General features: G+C 46.8%; 2 protein-coding genes across 8 annotated transcripts in view; both read left to right on the top strand.

The window, feature by feature from the left end:
• POLR2F (RNA polymerase II, I and III subunit F) overlaps window positions 1–11,240 on the top strand; it is a 242,822-nt gene that overhangs the window by 48,914 nt on the left and 182,668 nt on the right. The window lies entirely within an intron of this gene.
• The window catches only part of EIF3L (eukaryotic translation initiation factor 3 subunit L), a 40,142-nt gene continuing 29,270 nt past the window's right edge, over window positions 369–11,240 (top strand). Inside the window, exons 1-5 of one of the 2 annotated variants that reach the window (XM_050806212.1) lie at window positions 369–548; window positions 1,381–1,429; window positions 2,943–3,153; window positions 7,363–7,442; window positions 10,397–10,458. In XM_050806212.1, coding sequence (XP_050662169.1) covers window positions 387–548; window positions 1,381–1,429; window positions 2,943–3,153; window positions 7,363–7,442; window positions 10,397–10,458 — 564 coding nt within the window. In that variant the 5' untranslated portion in view covers window positions 369–386. Of the gene's footprint in view, window positions 549–1,380; window positions 1,430–2,942; window positions 3,154–7,362; window positions 7,443–10,396; window positions 10,459–11,240 lie in introns of those variants that run through there. The other variant, XM_050806213.1, reaches the window with a different exon arrangement.

Genomic DNA, 11,240 nt, shown 5'->3' with positions numbered 1-11,240 from the left:
TTCTTTGAGAAGCCTCTATTTGAAGAAAAGAAAATTCAGGCTACTTGTAACCCTCTTATTATTATTTTTAGACGGAGTTTTCGCTCCTGTTGCCCAGGCTGGAGTGCAATGGCGCGATCTCGGCTCACCGCAACCTCCGCCTCCCGGGTTCAAGCAACTCTCCTACTTCAGCCTCCCGAGTAGGTGGGATTACAGGCATGCGCCACCACGCCCGGCTAATTATGTATTTTTAGTAGAGACGGGGTTTCTCCACATTGGTCAGGCTGGTCTCGAACCCCCGACCTCAGCCTCAGGTGATCCGCCCGCCTCGACCTCCCAAAGTGCTGAGATTACAGGCGTGAGCCACCGAGCCCGGAACCTCTTCCTTCTTGATATGGCTGTCTCAGATGGCCAGCGGCCTCGGAAAGGCTTCCGGTTTCCCGGCAGGCCCGAGGGGGGCCGAACTTCCGGCCTCAGGACGCAGGCGCGGGCCGCTCGTTTCGGTCTTTCCGGCGGTGGTTGTGAGCCCGGTAGCCATGTCGTATCCTGCTGATGATTATGAGTCGGAGGTAAGGTGGCCCTAAGCGCGCGGTGAACTTCACGCCGGGGAGATCTGTGGGACCTCTGGATGTGGGTCCCGGCGCGAGGCAGCTTCTGGGCCGCGGCCAGCTCCGGCCTACCTGCCGCGCGGCCCTCAGGCTGCTCCCTCTGTTCCCGGCCCCTAGACAACCCTGGCTCTGCCCGCCCATTTCGCGTGTCCGGTTCCCTTGTCCTTCCCCTTTCTAAGACCGGAGACCAAGGCTTGTTAGACATTTCTGTGTTTCTGCACCTGAGTTATTTTGGTGTGGGCTCCGTCAGGTCAAATCTCGCTGATTCCCACAGCCTCTTGTCCTTTGCACCCTTAATGTATTGTCATTGTCTGTTTACTGTCGCTTTTCTCTAAGGCGTGTGAGTTCCTCAAAGGCAGGCACAGTGTCTTTTTTTTTTTTTTTTTTTTTTTTGAGACGGAGTCTCGCTCTGTCGCCCAGGCTGGAGTGCAGTGGCCGGATCTCAGCTCACTGCAAGCTCCGCCTCCCGGGTTCACGCCATTCTCCGGCCTCAGCCTCCCGAGTAGCTGGGACTACAGGCGCCCGCCACCTCGCCCGGCTAGTGTTTTTGTATTTCTTAATAGAGACGGGGTTTCACCGTGTTAGCCAGGATGGTTTCGATCTCCTGACCTCGTGATCCGCCCGTCTCGGCCTCCCAAAGTGCTGGGATTACAGGCTTGAGCCACCGCGCCCGGCCAGGCACAGTGTCTTATCCGCCTCTGTATCCTTAGCTCTCTGCTTGGCATCTAGACTCTAGGATGAGCGTTTTGAATTCACGAGTTGGCGACTTTCCTGACTGTCTCTTTCCTTCTAGGCGGCTTATGACCCCTACGCTTATCCGAGCGACTATGATATGCACACAGGTGAGACCACGGCTTAGGCTGGCTGAGTACTCGTAGGGATCAGTTCCTTTGCAATGTCTTAGAACCAGCTCTGACAGGCACCTGTTAAAAATTGCTCTTTGGTGGTCCAGGTTTGGAGTCAGTCATTACCTGCTGGTGCGTGGGGTTGTATAAAGCCTAATAAACCAGGCTTTTTATCATAGTCCACCTCAGTCTCGGAAGAGAAGGATTACTTACCGGGCTATGGTTTTCTTGTGTAAACTATTAGCCAAAGAAGAAAACCTTTTTTTTTTTTTTTGAGATGGAGTCTCCCTCTTTCCTCCCCGGGGCTGGAGTGTAGTGATGCGATCTCTGCTCATTGCAACCTCCGCCTCCCGGATTCAAGCAGTTCTCTTGTCTCAGCCTCCCAAGTAGCTAGGATTACAGGCACCCACCACCATTCCCGGCTAATTTTTTACTTTTTTTTTAGTAGAGACGAGATTTCGCCGTGTTGTCCAGACTAGTCTCAAACTCCTGACCTCAGGTGATCCACCCGCCCCAGCCTCCCAAAGTGCTGGGATTACAGGCGTGAGCCACTGCACCTGGCCCAAAGAAGAAAATCTTGATGTGAAAAATTTAATTCAAACCAAGCCCAGATGAAATCTTTTGGGAGGTTTCCTGAAATGTTATAGTGACTGGACTTAGTAGTCAGTGTTATCCATTGTTCTAAGTACGTTGTGTGCAATATTTTGTTTAATTCTTACAGCGGTTCTGTACATTACTGTTGTCTCCTAAAGAGGAGAAAATAGGCCGGGCGTGGTGGCTCACGCCTGTCATCTCAGCACTTTGGGAGGCGGAGATGAGCAGATCACGAGGTCAGGAGATCTAGACCATCCTGGCTAACACGGTGAAACCCCGTCTCTACTAAAAATACAAAAAAAAAAAAAAAATTACCCGGACATGGTGGCAGACGCCTGTAGTCTCAGCTACTCAGGAGGCTGAGGCAGGAGAATGGCTTGAACCCAGGAGGCGGGAACTTGCAGTGAGCGGAGATTATGCCACTGCACTCCAGCCTGGGGGACAAAGTGAGACTGTCTCAAAAAAAAAACAAAAAAAGAAGAGAAAATATAGCACAGAGATTTAATACTAACTTGCCACAAGTCATATATTTAGAAGGTGACAGTTATTCATTCAAGAAATATTAAATACCTGTTACCACTTACATTCCAACAGTCTTGCCTCTCTCCCCTCTAACTCATACTTTTCTAGGCCCTGAGGGTACATCTGAGTACAAGACAGACAAGATTCCGACTTCCTAGACTTGGGAGAAGGGTGCAAAACAGATAATAAGTGAAAAATAACTTTAAGTCGTGGTAATATTTTTGAAGAAACAGGGACAATGAGATTGGGAGTGACTTGAGATGTTTGTATCTCTGAGTGTTCAAAAGGGAATTTTACTCAGACCTGAGTTTAGTTTCTGGGGCGGTCTTGCCATTTTGTTCTATCATGTATGTGGGTTTGAAAGCACTCTGTGTTTGTTTTATCCAACCTCCAGGAGATCCAAAGCAGGATCTTGCTTATGAACGTCAGTATGAACAGCAAACCTATCAGGTGATCCCTGAGGTGATCAAAAACTTCATCCAGTATTTCCACAAAACTGTCTCAGATTTGATTGACCAGAAAGTGTATGAGCTACAGGCCAGTCGTGTCTCCAGCGATGTCATTGACCAGAAGGTGTATGAGATCCAGGACATCTATGAGAACAGGTATGGACTACTGGCTGAAAGGCCCTCTTTCTGGGTGGGACTGGCCTCGTATTACAGTTCCTACAAATGGGGCGAGCACTTTGTAAACAGTGCTTGGGGGGGTGGTCTTTGTGAGTCCTTGTGGCTAGGGACATTTTATTTTGTTGGACTTTATTTATGTGTTTGTTTATTATTTTTTGAGACGGAGTGTCATATGTTGCCCAGGCTGGAGTGCAGTGGCAAGATCTCGGCTCACTGCTACGTCTGCCTCCCGGGTTCAAGTGATTCTCCAGCCTCAGCTTCCCGAGTAGCTGGGACTACAGGCATGTGCCACCACGCCTAGCTACTTTTTTTTGTATTTTTAATAGAGAGAGAATTTCATCATGTTGGCCAGGCTGGTGTCAAACTCCTGACCTGAAGTGATCCACCCACCTCAGCCTCCCAAAGCGCTGAGATTACAGGTGTGAGCCACCGCGCCTGGCCTAATTTTTGTACTTTTAGTAGAGACAGGGTTTCATCATGTTGGCCAGGCTGGTTTTGAACTTCTGACCTCAAGTGATGCACCCTCTTCGGCCTCCCAAAGTGCTAGGATTACAAGCGTGAGCCACCATACCCGGCCTGTTGGACTTTATATCCTCAGAAATTTGTACAAAGCCTAAAATAATATCACTATTAACAATTGTAATAATAGTGATTAGCGTTTATTTATTTATTTTTTTTGAGATGGAGTCTCGCACTGATGCCCAGGCTGGAGTGCAGTGGCTTGATCTCGGCTCACTACAAGCTCCGCCTCCCGGGTTCTCACCGTTCTCCTGCCTCAGCCTCCCGAGTAGCTAGGACTACAGGCACCTGCCACCACGTCCGGCTAATTTTTTGTATTTTTAGTAGAGATGGGGTTTCACCGTGTTAGCAAGGGTAGTCTTGATCTCCTGACCTTGTGATCCGCCCGCCTCGGCCTCCCAAAGTGCTGGTGTTACAGGCGTGAGCCACCGTGCCCGGCCGATTAGCATTTATTTTTATTACCAGGATAGATCTGTCAATGTTCAGTGTGTTCTTCCTGTTTTTTTACTCATTTACCCTTCACAGTAACCCCATGAAGTAGAAGTTTTTCTCATTTTACAGATGAGGAGACAGCACAGAAATAAGTCATGTAGCTAGTTTAATGGACGTGCTGAGATTTGAACCTGCAGTGTCTGGTACCAGAGCCTAATTTCTAAACTGTGCTATGCAGCCCTTCAATGCATATCAGAGCAAGCTGAACTCTGCAGGTTTTGAGGGGCCGCCATTGTGTAATGGGCATTAGAGATAGGATAGATCAGTCGAAGCTGGGATAGTCAGGAGTGACTTCACCAAGGAAATAGAATTTAAGCAAGTCAGAAGGATGGGGGAGAGAAAGCAAATCGCCAAAGGCCTATTGGATCAATGAATAGGATCTCTGACATATGTTTTCTTTTTTTGTTGTTTTGAAAGAGCTGATTGTAGTTGAAAAGCAAAGGAAACCTCGGACATTGCATGGTTTTAGGCTTCACCCTTGCCACTGTCCTGAGCCTAAGTTCTACTTGGTGTGGACCCCAAGGTCCTTCCCACCCCTGCCACCCATTAGGTTGAGCTGAGAGATCAGCCAGGGGGAAGAGTCACTTACGACTGAGAAGAATTGTTCTGGGGGTTCGTTAGTAAGCAGGAGAGAGAAAGGGAGAAAACCTTGTTCAGAGGTTGAACACCTCCAGCCAAAGAAGGTGTGGCTTTGAGGTCTCTCACCACTAGCAAATGGATCCAAGTCATGCGGCACCAAAAGAGATTAGCAGTCGAAGGTGTTCAAGTGACAAAACATCAAAACATGCCACCAATGATGAATCCGTATCTGTACGGGTCTCCAGCAGCCTCGGTTCTTGCCTCCTCACAAGAAGGAATTCGACTGAGGGGCACAAGGCAGAAGAAGAGAGGGAGGCAAGTTTGAGAGCAGGAGTGAAAGTTTATTAAAAAGCTTTAGAACAGGAATGAAAGAAAGGAAAGGACAGGTGGAAGAGGGCCAGGTGGGTAACCTGAAAGGCAAGTGTGCTGACGTGTGTTTCTTTATTCCCCAGGTCTTTTCTGATTAGAAGCATATAAACCAGTGCCTACAAAACTTAGCTGGGGCATAGTGGCGCATGCCTGTAGTCCCAGCTGGTTGGGAGACTGAGGTGGGAGGATTGCTTGAACCTGGGGGGTCGAGGCTGCAGTGAGCTGGTGTGAGGCTGCAGTGAGCTGCGCAATAGAGCGAGACCCTCTCTGAAAATAAAATTTAAAAATGGACCAGTGATGTTGGATAGAAATATAGCTAGACATGAATGTAATTTTAATTTTTCAGCCAAGTGAAGTGGAGATTTATTTAAAATATTATTTCTGTATGTAATCAGTATTTAAAAATTAAGGGGATATTTGCCCTTTTTTTCTTTATACTAAGTTTCCTAAATCCAGTGTGTATCAGAAATACTTGATTCATACTTAGATTTCATAGAGTTTGTGACTGGAAAAGTAGATTCAAATACTAAAGTAATTCCGAATAGACCTAAAAGTTTTCCAATAACTGAGTTAAGTGTTGGTTTTTAAACTTAAATGACAACTAACTGAAATATAAGTTTAACTCTTTGCTTATGTAGTAGCCACATGTAGCTAGTGGCTACTGCATTGGGCAGTGCCGGCAGATACAGATGATAGCTGAAACCAAGCATCTTGTGAGTCTTTCTTTAGGAGAATGTAGTGAAGAAATGCTGGTGCCTTCGAAAGTATGTTTCTTTAGGGATGGGTGGGCAGGCAAAGAAAGGATCTAGTAAAGGAAGCAGAAAGAAAAGTGAAAAGTAGATAGTAAATTGGCAGAGAAATGTCACAGGAACCAAAAAGTCTGCAGAAGAAACTTGAGGAAGAGAGTATCACCAAATGTTTTAGTGAGGTCCAGATGAGAAAAAAGCCAGTTGAATTTGGTAACTTGGAGGGCCTTTGTAACCTTAGCAAGGTCAATGTCAATTGAGTGACAGAAGCAACAACCAGAGAGCAGTGAGGTGAGAAAGGGGAATTGATAAGTATGGGGACACAAAGGGCCATTTAGAAGCTTTGCGTTTTGTTTCTGTGTTTTTTTTTTTTTTTTTTTTTTTTTGAGATGGGGTTTCTCTTTTGTTGCCCAGTCTAGAGTGCAATGGCACAATCTCAGCTCACTGCAACCTCCGCCTCCTGGCTCCAAGCGATTCTCCTGTCTCAGCCTCCCAGCTAGTTGGGGTTATAGGCGTGCACCACCATGCCTGGCTAATTTTGTATTTTTAGTGGAGACGGGGCTTCACCATGTTGATCAGGCTGGTCTTGAACTCCTAACCTCAAGTGATCCACCCGCCTCAGCCTCCCAGTGTTGGGATTACAGGTGTGAGCCAGCGTGCCTGGCCTGTTTCAGTATTTCTTTTCTGTTCTATTTCTGTGTTTCTCCCCAACCCCCATCCCGTAGAGACAGAGCCTTCCCATATTGTCCAGGCTTGTCTTGAATTCCTGGGTTCAAGCGATCCCCCTATACTGGCCTCCCAAAGTGATGAGATTGCAGGCGTGAGCCATCATACCTGGCCTGTTCAGTGTTTTTTAGGGGAACTTGAGCGTGTTTATATGTTGGACTAAAAGAGCCAGAGAAGCAGGAGGGGTGGGGCTTGAGGAGTTTGGAGGAAAGTATTAATAGCTGCTGAGGGGATCAGGAGAAGAAAATTAAACAACCTGTTGCAGGTTTGTCAAGTAGCAGTGTTTGGATTGGATAGGCAGCAGTGTTTAAATTGGATGCTGTAGGTCTGTTGTGGCCTTGGACTGCAGCAGATTGATTTGCTTCTGTACTGATTTGCTTCTGTGTTTGGAGATGTTTGGATGTGCTCCAGGAGATGGAAACGCTATGTGTTGAAGAATGGTGGCCAGAAACGTAGTTCTCATGTCAGGAAACAGCAAGCAGTTAAATATGGCTATAGTTAATGATATAGAGGCAGGAGATTATCCTGAAAAGCTTAATGGGTCCCTAACTGATACAAAAATATTATTTTCTTGTGTTGAGAAAGATTGAAGTGTGGAGTTGGGTTAAGGACAGTTGTGGACTTGAAGGGTTCTGGCCTCAGCTCTGTTTATTTGATATCTTCCCCTTTCTAAGCCTGGGTCTTCATCTGTAAAATGTTAGGATTGGCATTCTCCAGTCCTTTTGGAATTTTAGAGATTTTTTTGCTTAATTTTTAGCTGGACCAAGCTGACTGAAAGATTCTTCAAGAATACACCTTGGCCCGAGGCTGAAGCCATTGCTCCACAGGTTGGCAATGGTAGGTGTGAGCTCTTTATATCTTGTACACTGAGTGGTGTCCAGTGGCCGAGAGTCATTAGACAGAACGCCCAAGAGGGTCTCTGTCTGTTTAGCTCACCGTTTTGTATCCCCCGTGCTTGGTATATAGTAGGGCCTTAGTAAAATAACTTGTTGAAGGCTGGATGATTTAAGAGGGGACAGAGATCTCTCATATGTGGTGAAATTTAGATCTTTGTACTGACTTGTTTCTATTTCCCTCTGTAATTTGGGGGTCATTACAGTCACTCTGGAATAAGCTCTCTAGCCTCCCACCTTACACTTTTTTAGATTCTGTCCTTTATATATGGATGAGGTAGGCAAATCCAACTTCATGATTTTGCTTGTGGATACTCAGCTACCCTAGCACCATTTTTTTTTTTTTTTAGATGCAGTCTCGCTCTGTCACCCAGGCTGAAGTGCAGTGGCGCAGTCTCGGCTCACTGCAACCTCTGCCTCCCGGGTTCAAGCGATTCTCCTGGGTTCAAGCAATTCTCCTACCTCAGCCTCCTGAGTAGCTGGAATTACAGGCTCCCGCCACCATGCCCAGCTAATTTTTGTATTTTTAGTAGAGACGGGGTTTTACCATGTTGGCCAGGCTGGTCTCGAACTCCTGACGTCAGGCAATCCACCCACCTCAGCCTCCCAAAGTGCTGGGACTATAGGCATGAACCACTGCACCCGGCCTGCCCAGCTAATTTTTAAAAATTTTTTGTAGATGTGGGGTCACACCTTTGTTGACCTGGCTGATCTTGAACTCCTGACCTCAAGTGATCTTCCCAGAGTTCTGAGATTACAGGCATGAGCCACTGTGCCCAGCCACATTGTCTTGATTATTGTGTTTTTGTAGTAAGTTTTGAAATTGGGAATTGTAAGTCCCCCAACTTTGTTCTTTTTTTTTTTTTTTCCAAGATTGTTTTGACTATTCTGGGTCTCTTGAATTTCCTTATTAATTTTAGGACGGACTTGTCAATTTCTGCAAAGCAGCCAGCTGGGATTTTGAGAGGAATTGCCTAGAATCTGAAGATCACTTTGGGGACTATTGCCGTCCTAACAGTATTAAGTCCTCCAGGCCAGGCGCGGTGGCTCACGCCTGTAATCCCAGCACTTTGGGAGGCCGAGGTGGGTGGATCACGAGGTCAGGAGATGGAGACCATCCTGGCTAACATGGTGAAACCCCGTCTCTACTAAAAATATTAAAAAATTAGCTGGGTGTGGTCACGGGCACCTGTAATCCCAGCTACTCGGGAGGCAGAGCTTGCAGTGAGCCGAGACTGGGCCACTGCACTCCAGCCTGGGCAATAGAGCAAGACTCCATCCCCCCCAAAAAAAACACGAAACACAAAAAAAACAGTATTAAGTCCTCCAGTCCATGGATATGGGATGTCTTTGGTTTATTTAGGTCTTTGGTTGCGTTCACCAATGTTTTGTGTTTTCAGTGTACAAGTCTCTCATTTTGTTTTTTGAACGTTTTTTGAACACTTACTCCTTTTTTTTTTTTTTTCTCCCTAAGACAGAGTTAGGAAGTCTCGCTGTGTCACTCAGGCTGGAGTGCAGTGACGCGATCTCTGCTCACTGCAACCTCTGCCTCCTGGGCTCAAGCAATTCTCCTGCCTCAGCCTCCCGAGTAGCTGGGATTACAGGCGCCTGGCTAATTTTTATATTTTTAGTAGAGATGGTGTTTCACCATGTTGGCCAGGCTGGTTTTGAACTCCTGACCTCAAATGATCCACCCGCCTCAGCCTCCCAAAATGCTGGGATCACAGGCATGAACCACCATGCCTGGCCTGAACATTTACCCTTAATTGACTAAACACAGAATGAGTTCAAAACTCATTCTGTGGCTGGGCGTTGTGGCTCATGGCTATAATTCTGGCACTTTGGGAAGCTGAGGTGGGAGGGTTACTTGAGGCAGGGAGATTGAGACCAGCCTGAGCGACATAGGGAGACCCCCTTCTCTACAAAAAAAAAAATTTTTTTTTTGAGACGGAGTCTCACTCTGTTGCCCAGGCTGGAGTGCAGTGGCCGGATCTCGGCTCACTGCAAGTTCCGCCTCCTGGGTTTACGCCATTCTGCCTCGGCCTCCCAAGTAGCTGGGACTACAGGCGCCCGCCACCACGCCCAGCCAGTTTTTTTGTATTTTTTTAGTAGAGATGGGGTTTCACCATGTTAGCCAGGATGGTCTCAATCTCCTGACCTTGTGATCCGCCCGTCTCGGCCTCCCAAAGTGCTGGGATTACAGGCTTGAGCTACCGTGCCCGGCCTAAAAAGAAAAATTTTTTTTTGAAAAATTATCCAGGCATGGTGGCACATGCCTGTAGTCCCACCTACTCGGGAGGCTGAGGTGGAAGGATCACTTGAGCCCTAGAGGTCAAGGCTGCAGTGAGCCATGATAATACCATTGCACTCCAACCTTGGCAACAGAGCAAGACTCTGTCTTCAAACAAACAACATTCTGAAATTAATATTTTCTTCCTTTCTTCTTTCTTTTTTTTTTTTTTTTGACACACGGGTCTCACTATGTTGCCCAGGCTGGAGTGTACTGTGATCATGGCTGACTGCAACCTCTGCCTCCTGGGCTCAAGCGATCCTCCCACTTTAGCCTGCCGGGTAGCTGGGACTCTGGGTACACACTACCACGCTCTTCTGATTACTCCTGTGTGCTGGTTTATTTATGCACTTGGACGGCAGAAGTCTCTAAATGGAGAAGGGAAATAGATCTGAATGAGATCTTAATTTCATCGACGGAGATTGAGATTGATGGAGTCAAATGAGAAGTGGATTTTCTCATTGCATGTATTCTTGGGGCATATGCATAGCAATTTAGATGTTGTTTAGTCTTCAAAATTACCTTTATTCCTCCCCACCAAAGAGCTAAAGCTGCCAGGATACCCCAGTTTTATGGATAGTGAAGTACCCCTCTGCCATCTCTTTCAGATGCTGTCTTCCTGATATTATACAAAGAATTATACTACAGGCACATATATGCCAAAGTCAGTGTAAGTATTTAAGTGTCGCAGTGTTTTTGTTTTTTTAACTCTGTGCTATTTTTGTCCCTAGAACACAGTCATTTGTTTATATTGCTTCAGTGTCTAGGCGTGATTGGCCTGTTTTTGAGTTTTCTCTTAAGAAATGGTGGAAGGAACAGTTTAACCCAGAAAGCTGTTCCAGACACACCAACCTATATAACCTATGCATTCTTTTAAATTTATCTGTCCCGCCGGGCGCGGTGGCTCAAGCCTGTAATCCCAGCACTTTGGGAGGCCGAGACGGGCGGATCACAAGGTCAGGAGATCGAGACCATCCTGGCTAACATGGTGAAACCCCGTCTCTACTAAAAAAATACAAAAAACTAGCCGGGCGAGGTGGTGGACGCCTGTAGTCCCAGCTACTCGGGAGGCTGAGGCAGGAGAATGGCATGAACCCGGGAGGTAGAGCTTGCAGTGAGCTGAGATCCGGCCACTGCACTCCAGCTTGGGTGACAGAGTGAGACTCCGTCTCAAAAAAAAAAAAAAAAAAAAAAAAAAAAATTTATCTGTCCCTACAATTCTCCTGGACTGGGCAATCACCCATGCACTGGTTATAGGCTGCCATCCTCATAGGGTATTTCCAGGTACCTGCTGCTGCTTCTGCTTGGGGTTCTTTTTCCCTTCAGAGCACTGAGCCTCCGTTTCTCTGAAATGTACATAACACTGTCACTGTATGCCAAGCACAATGCTAGGCAGTTAGCACACATCTTCACATATCTCATTCTACTATCAATCGTGCAAAGTTGGCACCT

This window comes from Macaca thibetana, chromosome 10 (assembly GCF_024542745.1).
Source record: "Macaca thibetana thibetana isolate TM-01 chromosome 10, ASM2454274v1, whole genome shotgun sequence".
NCBI classification, from domain to species: domain Eukaryota; kingdom Metazoa; phylum Chordata; class Mammalia; order Primates; family Cercopithecidae; genus Macaca; species Macaca thibetana.
This window is presented reverse-complemented; position numbering and strand designations above follow the sequence as displayed.